Source organism: Gopherus flavomarginatus, chromosome 7 (assembly GCF_025201925.1).
Source record: "Gopherus flavomarginatus isolate rGopFla2 chromosome 7, rGopFla2.mat.asm, whole genome shotgun sequence".
Classification (NCBI taxonomy): Eukaryota; Metazoa; Chordata; order Testudines; family Testudinidae; genus Gopherus; species Gopherus flavomarginatus.
In genome coordinates, this window is record NC_066623.1 from 85,889,172 (window position 1) to 85,914,594 (window position 25,423).

Below are 25,423 nucleotides of genomic sequence, written 5' to 3' on the forward strand. Positions count from 1 at the left end.
TACTGGTGAGAATATGTTTCAGGTTGGCAGGTTGTCTGTGGGCAAGGACTGGCCTGTCACCCAAGGCCTGTGAAAGTGTGGGATCATTGTCCAGGATGAGTTGTAGATCCTTGATGATGCGTTGGAGGGGTTTTAGCTGGGGGCTGTATGTGATGGCCAATGGAGTCCTGTTGGTTTCTTTCTTGGGTTTGTCTTGCAGTAGGAGGCTTCTGGGTACACGTCTGGCTCTGTTGATCTGTTTCCTTATTTTCTCGTGCAGGTATTGTAGTTTTGAGAATGCTTGGTGGAGATTTTGTAGGTGTTGGTCTCTGTCGGAGGGCTTAGAGCAGATGCGGTTGTACCTCAGTGCTTGGCTATAGACAATGGATCGTGTGATGTGTCCGGGATGGAAGCTGGAGGCATGAAGGTAGGCATAGCGGTCGGTAGGTTTACAATATAGGGTGGTGTTAATGTGACGATCACTTATTTGCACCGTGGTTTCAAGAAAGTGGACCTCCCGTGTAGATTGGTCAAGGCTGAGGTTGATGGTGGGGTGGAAGCTGTTGAAATCATGGTGGAATTTTTCCAGAGTCTCCTTCCCATGGGTCCAAATGATGAAGATGTCATCAATGTAGCGTAGGTAGAGAAGGGGCATGAGTGGACGAGAGCTGAGGAAGCGTTGTTCCAGGTCAGCCATAAAGATATTGGCATATTGTGGGGCCATGCGAGTGCCCATAGCAGTGCCACTGATCTGGAGATATATATTGTCATCAAATTTGAAATAGTTGTGTGTAAGTATAAAGGCACAGAGCTCAGCAGCCAGTTGTGCTGTGGCATCATCAGGGATAGTGTTCCTGACAGCTTGTTTTCTGTGTGTGGGATGTTTGTTTGTAGAGAGCCTCTATATCCATGGTGGCTAGGATGGCATTTTCTGGGAGGTGACCAATGCATTGTAGTTTCCTCAGAAAATCAGTGGTGTCACGGAGATAGCTGGGAGTGCTGGTGGCATAGGGTCTGAGTAGAGAGTCCATATATCCAGACGGTCCTTCAGTGAGAGTGCCAATGCCCGAGATGATGGGGCGTCCAGGATTTCCAGCTTTGTGGATCTTGGGTAGTAGATAGAATAACCCTGGTCGGGGCTCTAGGGGTATGTTGATTTCTTCTGGTGTTAGTGTAGGGAGTGTCCTGAGTAGATGCTGTAGTTTCTTAGTGTATTCCTCAGTGGGATCTGAGGGAAGTGGCCTGTAGAATTTGGTATTGGAGAGTTGTCTGGCGGCCTCCTTTTGGTAGTCAGACCTGTTCATGATGACAACGGCACCTCCTTTATCAGCCTCTTTGATGATAATGTCAGGGTGGTTTCTGAGGCTGCGGATGGCATTGCGTTCTGCACGACTTAGGTTGTGAGGCAAGTGATGTTGTTATTCCACAATTTCTGCCTGTGCACGCCGGCAGAAGCATTCAATGTATAGGTCCAGACTGTCATTTCGACCCTCAGGAGGAGTCCATGTGGAGTTCTTCTTCTTGTGCTGTTGGTGGGAGGGCATCTGTGTATCAGTGCACTGTTCAGTGTTGTCCTGGAAGTATTCTTTGAGTCGGAGATGGTGAAAGTAGGCTTCCAGATCGCCGCAGAACTGTATCATGTTGGTGGGGGTGGCAGGGCAGAAAGAGAGTCCCCGAGATAGGACAGACTTTTCTTCTGGGCTGAGTGTGTGGTTGGATAGATTGACGATATTGCTGGGTGGGTTAGGGGTACCACGGTTGTGGCCCCATGTGGCAGGTAGGAGTTTAGACAGCTTACAGTCCTTTTTCCTTTGTAGAGAGGTGAAGTGAGTAATGTAGATCTCCTGTCTTATTCTAGTGAAGTCCGTTTGTATAGAAGTTTGGTTATTAATGAGAGTCTCCAGGTTGGAGAGCTCTTTTTTGATGTTTTCCTGTTTGCTGTATAGGATGCTGATCAGGTGGTTCCTTAGATTTTTTGATAGAGTATGGCATAATCTCTCACTGTGGTCTGTGTAGTATGTAGATAGCAGTGGATTTTTTACCTTTAGTCCATTTGGTATGATGTCCATCCGTTTGCATTTGGAAAGGAAGATGATATCTGTCTGTATTTGTGCAAGTTCTGTGGGTGAATGGAGGACTTCAGCCTCCACGACTGTCCATCTAGAACTTTCACATGCGCTAAATTCATCTAAAAAAAGAGAAGACACCAGAGTTAGGGTAGGAATGGCTGTCCTTGCTGAGGAGCTCAGCTACTACTGGGTCTGCAATACCTGGCCATTTTCTTCAGAGCTAAGGCACACTGAATAAAGCTATGTGGGGAAAATCCAACTGCAGCACATAGCCAACCGTGAATACTGTAAGTCTTCAGCATGCCCTTTGTCAGTTGTCAGAAACACAGATATTCATAAACAAAGGAGGAAGGGGGAGACTAAAATTTCACTTTAGAATAAACACTGTGGACATTGATTCGGAATGTGCTAACAGGGTAGGAACCATTTATGTAAATATATGAAACAATCATACTGTGCCTTTGGAGCAATTACACCTTTATTACCGATTTTTGTTTTTATCTTGATGAAGCCAGTGTCAGACAGCAGTTGAGACTGGCTTTGATGACGGATATAGAATGTATTGTGCATGACACTGGAAGCATGATATCATGGAGACAGATTGCACAATGGCTTGGAAAATCATCACGGTTCTTTCATATATGGCAGAATTCTTCCCCCAGATGCAAATATAGAAATTTTCTCTATAATAAAGTTACAGCTTTATTCTATAAGAGCAGTCTCTGAATGCTGTTATTTGGTAATGCTTCCTGCAAAATAACCCAACCATTATGTAGTGCTCTGTTTTACACCTAAAATGTCTCTGTTTTCATGCTTGTGGGGCATGTGTAACACAGTTGTGTATAGTCATTTTAGTCTTGTAATGTTGTTCATGTAATGCCTATGATGAAATGTCTGATCTATCAGTTCTGAGGACCAGATTCCATGAACAGAGCACTCGAATGTTCACAGCATGAATTGCACAAATGCACATCTGCTCTGGCTCTGTTGATTCATGCAGTTTTACAGATGCATCACCAATGTCAAGTTTGTTTTGTGCATCATGTTTCCCACCATTAATGTTGATCTCATTTGACATTATGCTGATTAGTAATGGGCAATGGTACTCACACAAATGTAATACAAGAGGTTCACCAGTAACAGAGAGTGATTGGCAAAGAATATTGTGTCAGCAGCCCGGCTGCTTGAACACTAGTCATCATCCTCTTTAGCATGAATGAGGAGTCAGAGTCCCACTGGGATAAGCTTCTTCTCCCTTAGGTCAACAATGTTGTTTGTCTGCTGCTTTTTTCATTGGGCTTTTTTATTTATTTCTGTCTTTTTCTGTTGATGCAGGGAAGACATTGCTCTAAAATTCATAATAGGAGATGGTCTAGTAACGCAGCCATATATTAATTTCATCAAGAGAAGTAAGGAAAGAATTTTCTTCTTGGATCCCTACTTCACATGGGGCCCAATCTTGCATCCTCGACTCCTGTACAATTCCCATTGAAATCAACAGAGTTTTGGCAGAGTAAAGAGTGCAGGATCAAGCTGTATTTTTTAAAATTATTTTGGCTCTATTTTGGGTTTTTCTTTGCTTTCCCTATGGGCTCATTTGCTTTCCTGCTTCTGTTTCTTGCTCTTTCTTTCTGTCCTCAAGACCTGGCCTTATTCCTTTAAGTGAAATTAACCTGATCTGCTTTCTCCCTAACTGCTCTTCTTGTCTTGCTCTGCTCTGGTATCTGTTGAATTCTGTTTTCACAAAAGAACAAAATGGGGTAGTCTGTGCAGGATTTAGACAGAAATCCCTGCAGACTCTGCTTTAAGTTTTTCATAGATTTATTTTAAAATTCATTTGCATATAATATGACAACATGTCAAATAAGTGTTAGCCATTTGACTTACTACCTGTGCACAAAAGTGCTGAGTATGACAGATACTTTTTCAAAGTTGTATGTGCAAGTATGCTCTGCTCCTGAGTGGCATTGGAAAAACACAGGCAGAGAAGTGAAGCTGTCAAGTCTGGTCTTCCTTGGTTTCCCTGGAAGACTTTGTGTGGATTTCAGAGGGTATGTGTTATTAGTTCTCAATCCTAAATGGAAGGATGGGCGGTGCTGAGTCTTTAACAAAGATATCCTTTCTCTAATTAGGTATTGGAATGAAGTAAGTGTGAACAAAAGCAATAACCACAAAATCCAAATAAAAATCTCTTCCCTTCTGAAATGCTCAGCTTTCACAGCCCTGTGATATCATAATTTCATTTGTTTTCCAATCACCAGCAACCGTCAGGACAGCCAGGACCTAACGTTCCAAGGTAACAACCAAGCAGGCAAAATCTTTTTTTCAACAAAAATCGTTTTTTATGTATCATGTTATGGGAAACAACTGTAGGTGCAGAGAAAGGGCTTGCTCCATCTTCCATTCTCTTCAATTTGGATTGGACCTTTAATCAAAGCTAATTACATCACATGACATTAGGATCTTGCTAGTATTGCTGCTTTCTAGGATATTTTGCAAATTCCAAGCATTCTGTTGTTCCATTACAAAGATGCAACTGTCACAGTGTACATGAATATACCCTGCCCTGTTCCTCTGATCTCCCCCCGCAAAAAAAAGTTCCCAGTCAAATAATAGCAGCAACAAAGTTCTGAATTTCAAAGATTATTTGGGACTACTAAAATGCTAAAAAAAAATTAACCATCAGGAGTCACGTCTTTTTTTTAAAAAATAACAAGGAAGTTAAATGCAAATAAGTGATGTAGTTGTTGGGGAAAAATCAGGTAATGACAAAGTTAGGGTTCCAAAGGCAATGTTAGTCAACTCAGCTGTGTAGCACATACATAGTGTTTCCTATTTCTGTTTTTCTGGTTAATTGCATTATTTTTAACCCATTACTGCTGATGTTTGTATACAAATGTGTATCATTAAAATATACAAGAGATGCAATTTATAAGAGCTAAAAGTGGTGCTATAATTTTAGCTTTGGCATTTCTTGCCCTTTGTGATGTCCAGGAGCACACTTTTAGAAAGGTCCCCTTCAGTTTGCCTCTACATATTTGTACCTCTGTGCATGTGCAAGCGAGATAGCTAGCGGGTCAGGTACTCAGACTTGTGCCCACAGTGCATTTTGCAAGCACATATTTTCTTGGCACAATTTGCACCTGCCGAAAAGGGGGCCAGAGGCTAGCCTGGCTAAAAATATACCCCTGACTCTGCAAACTTTAGTGTTTGTTGACATAGTTTTTAGCAACAGAGGGATACCGATCTAGATGCAAATTTGTAGGTTGAAAAAAAAATCAGAAAATGAAATTAATACAATACCAGGACATAAGGAAGATGTGCTGGCTTAGTTAAATAAGGCACAACTGGTATTATTTAATTAAAATCTAGAGTGCAGCTGTTAGGGGAAAATTCAGCCAGTTTTAGACAGAAAAATCTGCCTCCATGTTGTGTTTCAGCATCATTTTAACACTATAACTAGACTACGAGAGTAAAAGATAGGAGTTTGTTTGAGGGCGTGGGTGTATGTGTGTGTGAGAGAGAAAAAGAGAGCGAGAAACAAGGATGGTGTTCAAATACTATATAGAATAGCCTTTCCTACTGGAGAGATGGAGAAAAAATAAAATTACATTAGGCCCTCGAAGCTCTGCTAGTGCAGTGAGTGCTCTGAGGCTGAGGATAATGGAGTGAGGAGAGGTCATGAGGAGGCTTGCATGTGCGTACTATCCATAGCATGGTTCCCTATCTCCAGTATGAGGTTTTTACCACCCTGCTATATACGTTACATCTTACAAAGGAAAACAGTTTTGTTTGCCAAGTGAGAGATCATTTCAGCCGGGCAACATTTCTGTTTTCTCCAAGAATGAGAAAGATACTTTTATTGTCTATAAAAAATAGTTACAGCTATTTGCATCTGTGCTGTTGCAAAAATTGGACTAACATCTTATTTTACTACCTGCAGCAGAGCCATTTCAGCGCTTCAGAGAAATCATGCTATTTATTAGACTTGCAGAAAAAAATGTTTAGAGCGTTTGAGGAACGTAGACCATTACAAAAACTAAGGAGACTTTAACTTGACACCCTCCGAAGATTTGGTGGTATTGTTGTGCATTATTTTAGTGACTATTTATACAACACTAGCACTTTGTATGATACTCTATAGAAAGTGAAAAAGGCACAGGTCCAACCAAGCCCTGCTCCGAGCAAGTTGGGGGGCAGCTACCTCTAAGACGCCCTTCTGCTCTTCCAATCCTGGGGTTGGCTGGGATCCCCAGCATAATTTAGAGCAGCCTAAGTAGGACATTCTGCTGGCTGGTGATTGCTGTAATTCAAGGTGCTGCAGCTATGCCTCCTATGGGGTAGATACTGGGAGCAGGTGACATTGAGCCAGCAACACCCAATTAAATTCTCAGCTGCCCTGTTACATTAGCTGCTTTACGCTGCCTGAACAATGCAAAGCTGCCAGATGGCAGGCTGGGGATCTGGCCCATGGTATCTGCCATGGAGAGCTTGCAGTGTACAACAGGTGAATATAGGAAACATACAAAGGGAGAGGTAGGAAAAAGGAGAAAAGTTAAAGATAATATGAGTCACACTGGGCTCTGAATTAATCCTAGCACTAGAGCAGTCAAGCTGTTCATAATTAACAATATTTTTGTAAGCGTTTTGTTTTGTTTTCCATTATTTGTCCGGCCTCTGTGTAACATTTGATTGGGCACCATCAGTCAGCTGTTCTTTCCCCTTTCATCCAAAAATGAAATTCATTTAACCATAAAACAAATTCATTTGCCCTGGGACTATTTTTGGATTGTTTGTATTATTCCTATTTTATGAATATTCACACCACCAGAATTCCCTCTATATGGACACTTGAGAGCAAAACAAAATGATGGGTTCACTGACCTTTTGAACCAAACTTAGGCATTTAGTTCACCAAATTGTTTGCCAAAAATATCCACCAGCACTTGCCCACTTAGGTTTCTAACTTGAAGATCCCGGGAGTGGAGAGCATCAGTGGAAAGCAAAGTAAATGAAGCAAATAAATGAAGTGGGTTTTGAGGAAAGATTTGAAAAAGGAGGGTGAAGACACTGGATGCAGAGTCATTCCAGAAGGAGCAATGCAATGTGCAAAAAGGCCCAAAGGTTAGAGTGGGAAGGGGAGATAAAGTCCCAAAGATTTCACTGGGCTTTGGATCAAGCCCATAGGGCTCTGCAATGCCTGATGAGAGAGTAGGACCTAGAGTGAAATGTGGGGAGCAACCGGAGAGCAGAAGTAAGATGTAGACAAGGCCAGGCCTGTGCAAAACCTTAAAAGAGAGAGCTGTGAGTTTGAACAGAAACGGATGGGAAGTTAGTGAAGCACCTCGAGAGAGGGCATCATTGTCAGAACTGGGGAAAGGAAATTACCCCACCCATACACCACTCCCATTGTCTGTAGAAGCAAGAAGACACAGACTTAAGGCTGCCTCTCTACCCTCTGCAATTGCAAGGCGCAGCAGATTGAGCTAAGGCAGTGTTTCTCAAACTGGGGTCACCGCTTGTGTAGGGAAAGCCCCTGGCAGGCCGGGCCAGTTTGTTTACCTGCCCCATCCACAGGTCTGGCCAATCGCGGCTCCCACTGGCCACGTTTCGCTGCTCCAGGCCAATGGGAGCTGCTGGAAGTGGCGTGGGCCGAGGGACTTACTAGCTGCCACTTCCAGCAGCCCCCATTGGCCTGCAGCGGTGAACCGTGGCCAGTGGGAGCCATGATCGGCCAGACCTGCAGACAGGGCGGGTAAACAAACCGGCCCAGCCTGCCAGGGGCTTTCCCTACACAAGCGGCGACCCCAGTTTGAGAAACACTGAGCTAAGGCCAGGGAAGGAGCCTGTACTCTGCCTTTCCTTGATTTAGAGGATTTAAATTAGACCCTTGTGTTGTTTTTAGGCCTATTTTTGTATTTTATACAATCTCACACTGCCTAGAACTTGGTTGTTGAAATATGCACACAGCTCTATATTGTTTGGGGAGTAATACATGGTTTTCCCCAGTGGCACAGCGATAGTCTTGATCCGCCAGCCTCCTGCTGTCCACTGTCATTGTGTCTCACAGTCACTGAGTGGCCTGAGGTGTAGCTGGCACTCATGGACCCCCCGCCAGTGCCTGTAACTCTGAAAGTACATGACATCTTAACCTTTATAAAATTTCTTTCAGACAGCATTTAAAAACACCCAAATCTTTCCTGACCTTTACATTTTAGTAGAGATTGTTTTTTGTTTTGTTTTTTTTAAATTGATGTTACAATATTTTTTTTCTTAGTTGTGGCATTTTTAAGCCAGTTCAAGGGGAACTTTGCTTTCCTTTTCCCATCCTATTTGAGGCCAATCATTAATCATGGAAGGAAAAGCACTCCAGATTCAAACCTGACTTCATAATGTTTTTATGTTTGTGACATTTTATATCTATCAGTTGATGGGAAGTTCTATCCTTTCCATTTGTAATCTACTAGGTTGTAATTTGAGTCTAGATTCTGACTTCCTTTTTAACCTCCCACACTCACACCAGTGCAGGTTTTGCCATGCTGCTCTATGGAGAGAGTAATGATTGTGTGCCAGTGAATTCGTGGCGATTGCTAAAGGAATTTCTAAAGAGCTTCAGTGATCACCCAGACTACATCACAAGGAGCCTGATTCTCATCTCACACTGTCAGAAATCAGGAGTAACTCCATTCAAATCAATGGAACAGATTCTGCAATCATTTACACCGCATAAATCCAGAGTTGCTCCACTGAGTACTTTAACTGAGCTACTCTGTAAAATAAACATGAGAGAAGCCTTAGACCCAGGATTTTTACTCAAAGATTTTAAAATTGTAAAAAAACTGGGAACTTTAAAGTGAAGCTTCCTGCCTGTTTTTATGGCACTTGCTGTTTCTAATGAAACTAGGAACTGCATATCTCACAGTGCAAACAATTGTGCTGTGAGGCCTGGCTTTATGCTTAAGTGAAACTTTCCATATTCTCATATATTCCTTATCTACTGTAATCTCATAAGGTCTTCCATGATATCAGGCAATTATAATATTTAAGGCTTGGATTCTAAACACTTTCTAGTGGTGCTATTGAATTTGTAGTCATTTGCTAATTTATTTTAATTGTGTTGTTTTGTTGAAACTAGGCTCTGTGAGCTAAGATGTGAAAAAGTTATGTAAGTTATAGTTCTTGTAAAATCACTGTAGGCAAGAAGATTACTCCTGATAAATATATGTAAATAGGTACAGCTGGGCAACATTTTTTGTCCAAAACTTTTTCAGCATAATAGGCAGATTCAGTGACACCAAAATATTTCATGAACTTGTGTTGGTATCACTGAATTGTTCATGTAAAAAAAAAATCCAAAAAAGTCAAAATGTTTGGTTTCAACATTTTCAAAATGAAATGTTTTGATTTTTCGGTTCAAGATGTGTACTTATTTTGAAATTTTTGTTTTATTTTTAAAAATTAAAAACTTTAAAAAATGCTTAGTTGAAACAAAAAAACTTTTTACTTTTTGATTTGCTGCAAATTTCCAAAAAAATAGTTTTCTGTTTAACCCAAAACACTTTTTTTCCGCAATTTTTTTGGAATTGTGAACCGAAAAATCCATTATTCACACAGCTCTACTTTCTTGTCCAAAAACTGAAGGTCACTTCAAAGCAGCTTGGTGAAGGAAACTAATCCTGCAGACAGCGCAGTTATTGGCCATTATTTCTGAATCCAATTGTCAAGAAAGGAAAAGTTTATGGGGAAAACAAATGCTGCACTTATTACTGTGATTCAACATTCATAAAATATATTTCATTGAGGGGGGAGTTTACACAGGGGGTAATGAGATTTTTCCTTTATGCATTATTTATAACTGCTTAATCCAGGTGCTGTAGGTTATTTTTTTTTTTATTCCTCAGTTTCACCGCTACAAAACACTTCAGTATTTCTAATTTATTTCTGCTTACAATACAGATGTTCTCAATTGTGTTTCTAATGACATTTCAACTGTTATGATCGCTTTTTATTTGTTTGTGTCAGTGTATAAACAGGGGTTGAATGTGCAGTGTACAATAGTTAGGTTTCAAGAAGCTTGTAAAAGCCTCTAGTGATTTAGCTATCAACAAATTAAGCTATGACTAACAGTAATATCTTTATCATTAGTCGTTTTAATCTTCAGACGAGTTCCCTGCAGTTTATATGGCTCTTATATCTTCACATAAAGGTTTCATCCTTTAAAAGAGCATTTTTCAAGATGACCATTTGGAAACAACATTTGGAGGAACATTTGGGTTGCGTCCTCTAACTAAATTTCCAAGCTGTTAGTAATGGACTAAAGAAAACGTTGTCTGCACTGAATACTAAAAAGCTATAAATAAGAGCCTTGAAGGTTATGTGTAAATATTGACATTTTTATTTTATTTAGCATACAAAAATGAACTTGCAGTGTTGCTTATCTTGATAGAAAGCGACAACCGTATCTGCGTCATGAGATGTATTCATCAGACTTCTGATTTACAGAGGTGGTCTACCGTTTTTCAGTTGAGGGTTTTACGATATCCCTGATTAGACCACAGAGATTTGGGGAATGAGTGTTCACATAGGACCAAGTCAAGAAAATAATAGAAGAAATTCCTTTCGTCTTAAAAGGTCATGTCACAAATAAAAACTTGGGTCCCAACAACCCCATTAAGATCCTTTGCTGAGAGGTGCAATAGAACTTTAGGGCATTCAACTTCCAGCAAGTTCAGGTCCTCAGTTCATCATAAAAGAAGCACAGGCCAATAACTGCAACATCACATTGTTGTCCCTTGCACCCAGCCACGCTGCCTTTCCTCTCAAGTGTGAATGTATTGACACATCTTTTTAATTGGAGGTTACTACAGGAGCTACAGGGTATTCCCATATTTTCCTAAAGCACTCAAAATAATACAAATGTACAAATAATAGCCTGTGGTTCTTTCAGGGTGTTATTTACACTAAATGCGTTAGTATATGCTAAGTGATAAGATGTTCATTGCACAGGTTTGTGATCCCAGGACACAAAGCACAAGGAGTCCACAATATTCTCAATAAATCAGAAAGCCATAAGATCCTTGCTATTCACACAGAACTGGATCATTGTTTCATGAATGGCGCTATATAGACAGTGCTTAATTTGGAATGAAAGAGATGTCAGGGGCTCAAGCAATTAGGTGCTGGGGCTCAAGCAATTTTTTTACTTTCAGAACTGACATGAAAAGCTCAGAGGTGTTGGGGCTACGAACTGCCAAGCCTAGAGGTGCCGGGGCTCAGCCCTGCCAAGCTCTGGAACAAATTAAGCTATAGTCAATTAAGCTATAGTCAACTATAGTCATGAAAAATTCCCCAGTAATGACTAGGGGACTCATTAGTTCTCTCTTTGGAACATGAGCACTATCAGAATTTTTTCTAAAGTATTTTCTTCCTCTTTCTTAACACTCTTAGTATTAATACTCTTTGTTCCTGCACGAAACCTGTGCATTTCTCTTGCTTCCGCCGCATATCTTCTGTGCTTCTCAAGGGGGTGTAAGGGAGATTTTATTTATTTGCATATATGAGAAGATGATTTAATAAATTGCAGAATCATAAATTTCATTTTTTGGAGGGAAGTATCACTCGCTTTGTGGTAATTTAAGGCTGTACAATCCACATAAATGTTGCCAGTGTCTTCTGTAAGAACTGGCCTATAATAAACCTATCTCATAGAACTGGAAGGGACCTTGAAAGCTCATCAAGTCCAGCCCTCTGCCTTTGCTAGCAGGACCAAGTACTAATTTTACCCCAGAGCCCTAAGTGGCCCCCTCAAGGATTGAGCTCAGAACCCTGAGTTTAGCAAGCCAATGCTCAAACCACTGAGCTATCTCTCCCCCTATAGACTGCACTTTGATTCTTCCTATTATTTATGAAAAACCTTATAGTCCCTCGCACCCCATCTTTATGGGGCCCAGGTGGGAAAACCTTCTCAATAGGTGGAAGGCTATGGTAACGTAGCCAAGAGTTAGCTCAAGACCAGGACAAGGAGGTTGATCTTATGCACTTTACCTGAATGGGGCCAGGCTTGGCCGTAGACATACTTAGACATGTTTCAGGTAGCTAGTGCAAAGTGTGGAGCACAGATGTAATTTGCTCTTGTTAAATGTACCCTGCTCACAAAACAGGCAGCCATATGCTGCACTGGCTGAAGCTTCTAAGAGGCTGTCATCAGTGCTCTCAGGTAAATCACATTGCTGCCATCTAGCCAAGAGATAATGAAGATATAGATGAATGTGATGAAGGCAAAAGACTCAATTCCTTGGCCAGCTGCAGATGGTGAAAAAAGGCATTTGGGGCCACTTTGCTAGATAGGACTCCATGGGTAGAGATGAGTATAACTAGAACCCTAGGCTTTGACCTGCTTAACAATGGTAGTCAGCCTCAGCTTCAAAAGCAGTCACAGATTTTGTCAAAACAATGAGGAGTCCTTGTGGCACCTTTGAGACTAACAAATTCATTTGGGCATAAGCTTTCGTGGGCTAGAACCCAGAAACTTTATGCCCAAATGAATTTGTTAGTCTCAAAAGTGCCACAAAGACTCCTCATTGTTTTTGCTGATACAGACTAATGCAGCTACCACTCTGAAACCTGTCACCATGCAAGGCACAGATTTTGTCAGTTTCTCCAAAAGCTTTCTCTTGCCAATCAGCATCACCTTCATGTTATCTAGAAAGAGCCTGGGCCAACTAACTTGCATCTACACCTTATCTCTGCCAGACACAAGGAAGCTGTAGTGTTTGGTTTCAGCAGAGTTTGGTGTCATCAGGATATTGATGACACTGTAGTGCATACCGATTCCCATATCACAGATATGTTTTGAACAAGAGGGGTGCCAGCACTGTGGTACTGCACAACTGAGGGCATGTCTACACTGCCCCAAAGTTCAAAGTACAGGGGCATGAGTAGCAGTGTGCACCAAAGTGCTACGCTGTAACCCTCCCATGTGGATGCTTTGGGCATGAACTGAAAGGTTCCTAGTTCACATTAATGTAGTCCTGTTTGAAGAGGAATACAGTAAAGCAAAGTAGGAATCTTTTTGTTTGCACCCACACGGGAGAGTTGCAGCGCAGCACAGACTACTCACACCCCTGTAGTCTGAACTGTGACCAGTGTAGGAAAGACCTGAAAACCCTTGAAAAGGAAAATTAGTTACCTATTACCAGCTTCTGGGAACTTCTTGATGGAAATTAGCAGAACTGCCATTCTTTCCTCCCTTTGCCATGTCAAGAGCACCACATGGTGAACAGCATTGAAGGCCACTGCAAGATACAACAGTATTAGCAAGGACATCTGACTTTTCTCCATTTCCATGCCAAGATTATCAGTGCCCATCACTGCAGCATTCAGGTCTGAAACCTTGTTCGTGTTCATAAAAGTGGAGAATGTTAGATGCTCTTGAAGTTGGCCTCCCACTACCATCTCAATGATCTCTTACAGAAAAGGGAGGTTAGGGATCAGCCAATTAGTTAGTGACATTCATGTCAAGAGGTAGTTTCTTGAGAAAGAATCGGAAAAACCCCATGTTTGCAGGATGCTAGCAATGAAGTCAGTATGTTTAGCCTCTCCGGCCTTGACCTATTACCAAACTCTTTTGAGAGGCCATCCCAGAATCTTGGCAATATTCTTTGAACCTTATGTTCTCTTGCATCAAATGCTAAAACAATAAGTTATATGTACTTTGTTTTTTTCACGTGATTAAGTGAAACCTAGGGAAGTAAAGACAAATCAGTAGAGGAAACATACGCCTATTATAGATGAACCCAAAAGCTCTGATTCTGATCTCACACTGGTATAATCTGGGAATAACCAGTGAATTGCACTGGTGTAAAGCCAATCTAAGTGAAATCAGAAACAGGCCCAAAGTATTGTCTGTTTGTTTGTTGTAGGGGCTGTTTTTGGTTGCGTGGATATTTTTTATATGCATTTGTGAGGTCTAATACTATGTTGGAACTGCTTTTCCATTCTCTAAGATGAATCTTCATATAGAATTTACTCCAGGATCACCATGGTGCATGTAAAACTAATGTACCATTATTGGAGAGATTTGAATTCTGCCAGCTGTAAATGACATACATGAAGTGATGCTGGATACCGATGTAGCAAACTAGTGAAGTCCCTCTTATATTTGTTGAGTAGATTGCAATGTAAATATGCAGCTGGAAACTGTAGCTGAACGGGGTGCAAATGGGTTAGAAACATCAATTGGTTAATGCATATAAAGTTTTTGGTTTTGTAATTTTGCAAAAACTGAAATTCTTATTTGTTATTTATCTGCTTTCAAAATATAACAAATAGTTATTTTGCCAATAACTGAACACCTATATTTATAACACACTGGCGCTTCATAAGTGTCATTTGTGTCATTATCTGCGTATGTTCTAGTTTTCCTAGAGTTATAGAAATGTTATAATTATCACTAGAACTGTGTGATCAAGGAGATTAGATTTTTCAATGTGACTAACTGTTTTCTCAAGACATCCTGACTGTAGTGGAATGACTGTGCTGACATTTGCACAGATGGACAGATGGTGCCTGGGATATGTCTGGTTAAAATGCAGACTTGAAGAGCCTAGTTGAGAAAGCTGAGCCACTGGATTTCTAGACTAGTTGCCTGAGTCATAAGAAAATGTAGCCTGCATTATCCTTTGTGCTAGATGTAATGGAAAACATAGTGAACCATAGCAAAACAGGGCTATTGCTAAAACATAGCTTTTGGCAGAAGGCTACAATGATTTTATATCAGTTTTTGGTATGGTTTTGTTCCATACCTAAGTAAGATATCTTTTCTGAGGTGTTCTCAGGCACTCAGCTAAGCTGTTATCCATTTATGCACATATACAGAAGGAGGCAAATTTATCCATGAGTCCAGTTGGCTAAACATACATACTCGTATATTACATTTGATAAATTACTCCTTGTAGTTGAAAAGCCCACAGTATGAGACAGCAGTGTGGAATTAGCATCTTGAAGATGGGGGCTAGATTCTGCTATCAATTACACCAGCATAAATTGTAAATCCAGAATAGCTCCCTTGACTTTAACCTCTCCAGGTCAAATCCATCCCTGATGTAACGCCAAGTCAAATGTGGCTGTGTGGGTCTGTTTCTCCCTTTATAAATATAGGTCACACGTACCTACCTGTCAGGCATGGTCAGTGTTCATACAGTATTTTGAAAAGTGTAAAGCGCAGTATAAGTATGAGATATTACTTTTTATTATGACTCTTTAGCAGTAGATATTTATAACCTCACTGGCTGTGCCAGCTATATTTACTTCTATACAACTTTGTGCAAATCCACAAGCTACTCCAGAAATCCTGTTTTGAATCATGTGGATAACAATTATTGAAATGGGTCACTGAGGAGGGGAGTGGTGACAAATTCAGTCATCTGTGTAAAACTCTCTTGAATGTACCTCCCCCTTTTCATGTGTATCGCCTGTTTTTATAAAGGGAGAAACAGACCAACCTGGCCACATTTCTGTGGGAAGTGAGTTTTCCATCCTCAGTCCTAGCAATCTTCAGTGGAGTTATGCCATCCAATAATCTCATCCACAAAGTCCACAGTCAGATCCTAGTTATGGAAGATTATACTGAGCCACATCGAACCACTCACTGAATTCCAGGCTAAGAACTGTCAAACCTTATCTCCTCACACTTAATAACACTACAACTAGGCCTACGTACCAGAATTTAGAGCAACTAATAGCAACTGGGAAGAAGAGAGTGAGGAGGAACTGGATTTGGCAACAATTGAAGCACAGCAGGTTTCAACAGTTTACTTTGGAAGTAATTGCTCACTAAACCATGATTTAATTACACTGGAATAATCCCAGCATTGGTAACTTTTATTAAAAACAAGACTGTGCAGCAGTTACGTAAACATTGTAGTGCTTTTAGCTGAGGTTGACTGTCCACAAACCATTCAGTCACTGCATGATTTTTGAGGGCTGGACTTTTAAGTGGTTTCTCCTATTTCTTCTACATCAGTTTTAATTGCTAATAAATTAAACTTCCTGCAGGAGGAAGAGTAATGTTATTTGGTTTGCACATAGGCTGCATCCATCACCCTGGTGGATAATTAACAAGGAAGATATAAATTCTAGCACTGCAAATATTGGGACCAATCCTGCAGCTCATTCACTCCAGTGGAACTACTCACATGAGTAATGACACCAGCAGAAAGCCTCAAAGTGGTATTTGGACTGACAATAACTATCCTGTAATAAATAAGGGATAATCTGTGTTAAGACTTAGAGCAACTGGTCTTACATACTATATTAAAGCTAATGGGCCTGATTCAACTCTCACACCAGTGTAAATCAGGTCCAATATCTGTTTCAAAAAACCTAATTATGATATTTGTTAGTAATTGGGAACTAGTTCCCAAAATCTGAAAATGTCTTGCTGCATTAGCGCTAGATTTGTACATTATAAATAAGTCTTGTGGACTCCATGGGGTCCTCTCCTAAACATACACCATAGTGATTGCTAATTGAGCTACTTTTTCTTCCTTATGCAACCTATCTTCCGGGGTGATGTATGCTTAAAACCATTGATTTGGGGCATTCAGGATAGTGCCCCATGAGAAATCTATATGTCCCATATGAAAACCTTGTGCAGCTTCTGGGCATCAGACTGGTTAAGTAATGCTAATATAAGGGGATTTGATGTTCTAACATTAAATATCAAGGGAGCAATACCTGAAAGAACTGAGGTTGAAGCACTGTACTGAATAATTTCCTATTTATTATAGACCATATATTTAGTAACTAATCATCCAGTCTAATAATCTAAAATAGTATTTGACAAAAAGGTCAAGTGTTTAATATTGGGGCTAGGAGAGCCATAAAAATCTATAAGGAATGAGCTATTTGGAACAGAAAGTCAGACCCAGTGCCCTCCTTAGTCATTGTATCTTTCAGTTCCTCTTTTCATTCTATAAAAATGTCTAACTCTCTTAAACTCAAATTATTCCATATGTTTACTACTTCGGGAGGACATAATTCTTCTTGAATTCCCCACTGATTCTTCAATCCTGGATTTTTAGATCAAAAGGTTTTCTCTCTTAAAATTTTCTGGAGCTTTTCAAAATGTTGTAATGTTTTATGGAATAAACAAAGTTCTCACAAAAAGGAAAAGTACTTTGATTTTTATGGAAATGTATTTAGAATTCAATTAAGGGGATTTTAAAAATTCAGTAATTGCTTTACAAGACTTCATGTAATCTATGTTTCAAGTCCTTTGGCCAAATGGACCTCAGCCAAAAGGGCTGGAGGAAATGGGCTACAACTCCCGCACCAACTCTGAATTAGTGCATCCCCTGGTTAGAATACAGGACTATACATCAAAAGTGCTTGGTTCTCTTCCCTGGTCTGCTGCTGACTCATTGTCCCAGTCTAAAGTGGGTTTTATTCCGTACTTAAAGTACACCTCTACCTCGATATAACGCTGTCCTTGGGAGCCAAAAAATCTTACCATGTTATAGGTGAAACCGTGTTATATTGAACTTGCTTTGATCCACTGGAGTGCACGCTCTCCCCCACCCCCACCCCGGAGCACTGCTTTACCGCGATATATCCAAATTCGTGTTATATCGGGTGACGTTATATCGAGGTAGCGGTGTACTTGGAGATCCTTGGATGGATGGCACTGTAGATATACACAGTATTAATCTTGCTCTTTCACTCTCTCAACTCTGTTTCTCTGATAATGTTCAGAATCTCTGTCCCTTATTACTCCCCACTTCTTACCAGTTTCCTTTGTTTCCACCATTTTCCTATCTGTTTCTAGGTCTTCCTCTTTTATTCTTCCTACAGGATCTCACCCTCTGCTACAGCTATTGAAACATTTAAATCTCACTCTCTACAACTCCCTGGAGAAGAAACTGAAAGAGTGAATGTTATCAATTATCCCACCAACAGGTTTTACCCATTGTAGAACAAGTGATCATATAAACTCCTCTGTGGAACTTACACTTGTCAGTTATATGGTGATCAGAGGGTTTCCCTGTGTTCAGATTTGCAATATGTACCTCATCCACATTTATATTTTATAAATAGGAATACTTGGGAGGACAAATAGAGAAGCGAGTGTTAACTCTGCTGAGTCCTTTTTAATGGGAGATCTTTCTGGATCAATGGAATGAGAAAAAGTTCATTTTTGTTTTTAAAAAGGGATTGTCCCTACCGAAGCGGGACAGCTGGCTTTAAGAGGCTGATCCACTCCCATTGCAGTCCCTAGCCAAACTCCGAGTGGTGCAGAATCAGGCTTTCATTAAATCCATACCCAGCCTGTGAAACTGAAAAATGTTTAAAGCGAACCTAAAAGTATGGACTTGACAAGATATATAGAAGCAAATGTAAAAAGCAAATCGAACTGAGTCAAATTCTGATCTCCATTAGACTGGTATAAACCTAAAGTAGCTCCATTTACTTCCATGGCATTATTCTCAATGCACAGCAGTGTGACGGGGAGTAAAATTCATCCATAATCTTTATCTGTTGTAACCATCTTGATCCTTCCCTTCCTAACTGCTTGCACTATTATATAGTGTTGTTACTCTCAGTGTAATGTCTGATTTAGGTGGCGAGCTTTCTGGGGAGAGTAGCTGTCTTCTTATATTTTTAAGAGCTGTGTACACCTAAACTACCTACATTACTGTATAAATAATAATGCCAATTTTTGTGATGAGCCCAAAAACACCACTCCCACATCAATTAAGACCTACACATTTATCATTCCCTTCACATATGCATTCACACTAAGATAAGGACATATACATGTAAGCAGAACTATTCAGGCTAAAGCTCTTAGAGATAAACCTTTGTAGTGTCTTAGGTAAGATTTTGATCTCCAAAATCAATGGAATTACTCTGGGACCAAATCAGGCCTATATACTATTAAGTGGTTGGAACGCTTTTGTGCTGGGTAGCAGAGAAAACCCAAACTACTAGTGCCAAGGAGTGAAAGAAAATATTCTAATAACGGACGGATAATTGAGTGATGCATTGCATTTGACAATAAAGAAAAGTGTGGATGTGCCCTCATATGTAATCTAAAAGTTACTCGAGTGAGTGAGTTGTTTGTATATCCTTTCTAAGTCTTTGAGTTATATCAAAATTCATGATAGTTATCTTCATTTTTAATAGTTAATGAATGATCAGTGTAACGTGTTGGAAAAGGAAATGCTAGATGGTTCATATTAATGATTATGAAAGTTTTTCAAGGTTTGAAATGTAAAAAGAAAAGTGAAAGTTGCTATATCATCTACACAGTATTTAAAAGCTGAGACATTTCTACAATGTGAGAGATGAGAAATTTTGAGTAACACAATTTATCAGATGGTCATATGATTTGATTTTCTGAGAATCAGGTTGAGTCCCATTATCCTGCATTTGTATAAGTTCTCAAACAAGAAACTGTTTTCATGTAAATTTCTTTTGATTGAAAGTCATCCTTTTATAAAATTGATGTTACTGTATAAAGCTATATTTTTCCCTCTGGTGGAAGATGCTTTGTAAAACCAGTGTTTTATGTTCTGTATTAGAACTAATATAAAATCCAAGATGTAAAAGTGAGTCCTTACTCTTACTCAATTATTTATAACTGACAAGGAATCCAGCAACATTGCCACAGAATTCCTGTCATGCATAAACCTTTGAGAATCCTGCACTAAATATAAGGCGCCAAATTCTCTGCTGGAATAAATGGGCACAGCTCCATTGACTTCAGTGGAGTTTCCACAACATATTCCAGCGGAGAAACTGACCCAAAGCAGTTGAGTATACTGTCCTCCAGAGACCTTTATTACCCCCTTCAGTGAGCAGAGATTTTTATCACCATGTCAGCAAATAGGAGAAAACAAACTGTGATACATGCATGAACATTTCATAAAGCCTCAGATGGAGAGCATAAGCCAGGTTCCTCCAAGGAGGTGTCTAACTTGCAGTGGGAGGATCTAGGCCTGACTGCCTGGGGATTGGGAAGGAAATGTCTCCTATAGGTAGGTCATTCTACAGTACCAATAATTGTTTTGGTTATGTGATACTGGCTATTAACACAGACAGGATACGGGACTAGGATATGTTCTTATCCAGAATGGCAGTTCCCATGATCCTACATTGTTGTTACATTTTCTAACAGATTCATTCCTATAGCTCCCTGCCAGTAAGGAAAAGAAAGCCTGAACAATGGTATTAATACATACGACAGTAAAGTATAGAGTTGCTTACAACTGTATTAAAGAAATAGTTATACTTGTGGTAAGAGACTTTTGCCACTTTTTCTATTTTGACTTGCTGTGCAGAGGACATGTTCTCATCCCATTTAGAGCTGTATAAATGTCCTCATTCCCGTACATGCAGCAGATCTGAGTGTGTGTGTTTGCTGTTTCTTTGGGCTGTTTATATGGTGGATAAGAACCACCAGGTTCTATAGTTAGCCAAGTACACTCCAGTCACAGACAGTTCATCTTGTTACAGCGTAGACATATTTCCTGTACATTTGCAATAAGGGTAAAGAAGACCAGTTCTTTGCTATTTAAAGCCCTTGAAAGAAGAAAGACATACAGCAGTTTAGATTACCAGCAGACTACAGTGTACGTTGCATAAAAATGTCAGTCTTAATGGCAAAGTTCAGGATAAAACTGTGTCAGCTAGTTTAATCATTTGCCATGAAATACCAGTTATCTTAATCTTACATGCAGTCTTTAAGTCGTCTGCGTATTTTTGTGTAATTGAATCCTGACCGTAAAAGGGAAGAATCAAGCAATTTGCTTTTTAGTGAATACAGTTAGGACCTAAATATTCCAGTTTAGAAATTACATTTACAGTATTGTCAGATATTTTAATGCAGCTAATATTTCTCGCAAGTGTATTTTTTCTCTGTTTCATATTTGTGTTCCATGCTGTAAAAAGTCATATTAGTATTCAGTTTCTATGAAACTTACCTGAGTTCTCTGGGAAAAGTACAAATATTGTTCCCAGAACTTAAGACAGATAAATTAGCATCTAACCCAAATGACAGATTTTGTACGTGTTTTGCTTTCCTTCTAGATATGTATTGTATTACTGCAGCAGCAAATACAACGAGGCCAAGATGTCTTCATTTTCCGTCAGAGCGAGAACTATAGAACAATGTGATCGAGGCGCTGGTCTTCTGTGGCCAGCCAGTCAGAACCCATCAACAGCTGTGATGAGCAGAGCAGAGATGGGGAAACAGGAGGCAGTCAAAGCCAAAGAAGGTTTCGGCCTGAAGCTGTGTGTATGACTGAAGCAGAGCAAGGCCGGGACCCAAGGAAACCCCAGCAGCAAGGGAAAAAACAGATTGACTCTCATTTTAGCTCCTGGATTGGACAGATCTCTCCCCTGCTGGCAGTTTGGCTGAATATCAATGGGACAGATACCAGGATGAATAGCTTAAAATAATTAGGGGGCCAATCTGCAAAACTGCTCTCATCCAATTCTTTACTGTATGATGAAAGACACAAAACAAATTACATTTAGATTATTAAATATTAAGTCACTGGATTTACCTACATTTGGTCCAAAGCAGGAAACTGGATAAAATTCAATTTTATGTCATTGTGTTGATGGCCTGTTTTTCAAAAGAGTGAGTGTTTTTTGGCAGGTCAGACTCTTTGACACATGGGGAAAATAGGTGCTTAATTTAAATGAAAATTAATGCAATCATAATTAACACAAATGTGAACAGAATTAAACACAGGCAAGAGTTTAGTTTAATGCTTAGCAGTTTAAACTATATGTTTTAGGAAACGTCCTGCTTCAGTTGAAGACAATGGCAGTGTTGCCACTGAATTCAATGGAAACTGGAGTAGGCCTTGTAGGTAGAAAGGCAGGATTCCCTGTACTTTATATTTAATGCACAAAAACAGAAGCAACAAGCTCATTTAGTATCAGTAAAGGTCAGTTAAAATTATAGAGACATCCTTTGGAGCAAATCTTCTGCCTTGTATTTGCATATTTATGAACTAGAGATTATGACAGGCCATTCCATTTATTAGTGCAGCGCAGCTATAGTTAATAGTCTGTCAGCATTTCCATTATAAACCCCGTTTTTCAGTGTTTTAATTTCTCAGCCATTTGAAATCACATCAGGAAGCAATGTAGCCCTTGTGTTGTCAGGCCAGGTGCATTTTTAAAGAAGTAAATAAATAAAAATATATTTAAATGAGCTTAGCCATTTCTGAGTGGGCAAATGGCATAAAATCACAAAGCCTTGGGGGATATTATTCTTTTTTATTTTTATTTTTAGGGAGATTTTGACAATCACGTCTTCTGTTTCCTCTCATCTCATCACTTGAGGTCGAGTCATCATGCAAGCATCTGCCATCTTCTTCTGTTCGAGGCAACACTAAAGTCCACTTGCTTGCCATCTTCTTTGCTGCAATCCATCCATCGCTGCCTCAGCTTTTCTTGGGGTCTCTTTCCAACCACCCTGTTCCGTCCCAAAATCCTCTTCATTCATCCTGTGCATGTGTCCAAACCAGCAGAGTTGCACTTCCTGGATTTTGTCAGCCACATCACAGACATTGACTTCCATCCTAATGCTTTCATTTCTAAATCTCTCCCTTCATGTGACTCTTTTTATTATGCAAAGACAGCTCATCTCAAACACCTGTTGGCATTGAACCTGCTGTATCTTACCCATGCGTCTGCACCATACAGCGTTGTGGAGTACACTTGGAATCTCAGTGTCAGTGGCGTATGCTTATCATAAGCAACATCTAGGATGTTATTCCACACTCATCCAGCGCTCTCCAGTCTGGACTGCAGCTCACATTCAAGCTTGCTGTCTTCCATAACCCAGCCACCAAGGTACTTGAACTGGTCACTCTGGTTTAGTCATGGTCCATTAATCTCTATATCCAGTTTCCCTGTGGCACCTCTGCTGACTCACATGACCTCAGCCTTAGTCATGTTCCTTTTCATCCCTTACCTGCTTAGCTGGTCATACCACTGATTTACTTTTTCCTCTAGGTCTTCTTTTGAGGATGCCCTTATTGCTATATCATCTGAGTATAGCAGCCTCTCACCTTTTCGCATTGGTTTCTTCCTGCTGACATAGGCCATCAATATGATAAACAGCAGTGGACTGAGAGCTGACCCTGGTGCAGTCTGACTTGCACTTCAAAGGGCTTGTCGTTCCAGTACAGGTTCAGATCACTGTTTTAGGTGATGTATATAGTGCATTTGCCATAAATACTAAATCCACAGACATTCCATATTTCCTCAGCATTGGTGTGAGCATCCTTGTGTCCACTTTTTGACAAACACATCTATCAAAAACATCTTGAAGTTTTGAAAAATGACATTTTGCAAGCAGCAAGCATATAAAGGGAACATCAGTCCTTGGTGCAAAGTCGAAGTTGCTGGAGGTACTTATCAAGTGGTGACACCAGGCTGGTCCCAAGCATGTGTGAACCATTTGGCTGCACGTGGTGCCCCTTGCCCTTGGCAGCCAAAGCATTGGGCTAAAGATGACAGCTAGGAAGAGAGAGCTTGTGAGACAGCATGAGCCACATTAAGGTGAATGAGATGCCTTGAGTAGAACAAGCATCAGGGGCAGATCCACGTGGTTGCAGGGTAGGATGGAGAGTTATGAAACTGGCATCCCTGTAAGTGATTCTTCTACTTCTTCTGAAACTGGTTAAGACCAGCACTATGGTGACCTCATTGCTGTTATTTTGGAATATAACTTTTAGTACTTTGCTGAGCTTTTCCTAGTTTCCCTGCATGCAATATAGAGACAAGCTGTACCATTCTCATGCCTGTTTGAACTTCCTACTTATTCCGAGTGTCTCCAGCAGAGGAATTCCATCTATTGCCAACTCCCTGGCAGAAGGAAGATTGCTTTACAATGGCAATATTGAGGTGAGGGCAGGAATAGGAGTAATAGGCGTAAAGTGACAAAATATGCACTCTTATATGTAATCTGATAGAAGATACATTCTGTAATTTAGCTGAGTATTAGTGTTTACTACATATTTGTTTTGCTATCTTTTATTTTTACTTTGCTGTGAAATAAAAACACTTGCACAACTGATTTTAATCTGTCTCTGAATATTACAAATACGAATTATTATATACTTAGCCACAATAGGATGTGTGCAGTTATGGGTGTGGTGGGTATGTAGATTGAATGCCAACACTCATCTAGGTATGGAGGTGTAAAATTACACAATAACTTACACCCTGAGTGAGTGCTGTAATTCTATTTTATATTAAAACAAGTTACATGAACAAAACAGAACACATTGTTTTTATCTTCCCACTGAAGTAGATCATAGCAGAGGATTATTATAACAGTATTCCCTGGATATAGCATCTTTCATCTCCAAAGGACCCGATAGTACTTTACCAACATAAATGTGATACAGAAACAACACATGAAGATCACTTCATCCACTGGTGAAATGTGGAAATGCTGAATAATGCACAGCAATACTACACAGCAGTTTTATGCAGGAAGTGAAGATTACCATGTCCAATTGAAACTGCTGGAGAATGTTAAATAGGCTGAGTGTAATTACCTTAGTTGGAGTTTGGCTGGACCCTGGAATTTATAATCCTCTATCTCGCAAAAAGTTTCAGGAGACTGAACTCCATGGTACAGTAAAAAAACCTTTGAAATTTCACCAGATTTATTACATTTTAATGACTGAAATATTCTGCAGTCTTTGGGATCCTGAAACCTTTGAGGAAACATAGCACCACACTGTGAATCCAATGTTTCTCTGTTGTGTTTACTCCTGAGTATCTGGGTTACAATGAGCAGAAGTGTTCAAGTGCAAGAGAGTTTGTTAGCCAACATCTGGAGAACAAGTGACTTCTGGTAGGATGCTTTAGATATGTGCTCTGTGAACCTATAATAATTTCTGACATGGGGCAAAAGTCTTCTCTGGCCCAAGTGCAAATCTTTTGCACATTTATCACTTGTTCAACGTGTGGCACTTCTATTAACGTTGATGGGTGTTCTATCCATCCATCTCAGATTATGCAATAGAGATCTACAGGACAGATAAGAGATCAACAGTGCAGATCAAAAAGGTAAACTTCCACTGTAGATCATACTTGTACCCTTGTGTCTCTGTGACTTGTTCTGTTTAATTACAGTATTTTCTCTCTTTTGATATGGCTCCAAGGCGAAGAAACCAACAGAAGATCGGTATGGCAAAAACTGCAACAGCAAAAAAAAAAAAATTCACCAAAAACACCTGCTCATTGTAAATGTAAAACCCCAGGTCCTGGAGCTTGTAGCTTTGCCTCTACATGGGTGGGGTAGGTTAGTTGTTCTTTGAGGGTAAAGAAGATGATTTTAT

General features: G+C 40.0%; 1 protein-coding gene across 3 annotated transcripts in view; it reads left to right on the forward strand.

The window, feature by feature from the left end:
- Positions 1-24,147, forward strand: part of LOC127055334 (uncharacterized) — a 195,244-nt gene extending 171,097 nt beyond the window's left edge. For all 3 annotated transcript variants that reach the window (XM_050962222.1, XM_050962223.1, XM_050962224.1), the window contains one exon: positions 21,138-24,147. In XM_050962222.1, the coding sequence (XP_050818179.1) occupies positions 21,138-21,351 (214 nt within the window). In that variant the 3' untranslated portion in view covers positions 21,352-24,147. The remainder of the gene's footprint in view (positions 1-21,137) is intronic.
- Positions 24,148-25,423: the final 1,276 nt, after the last annotated feature.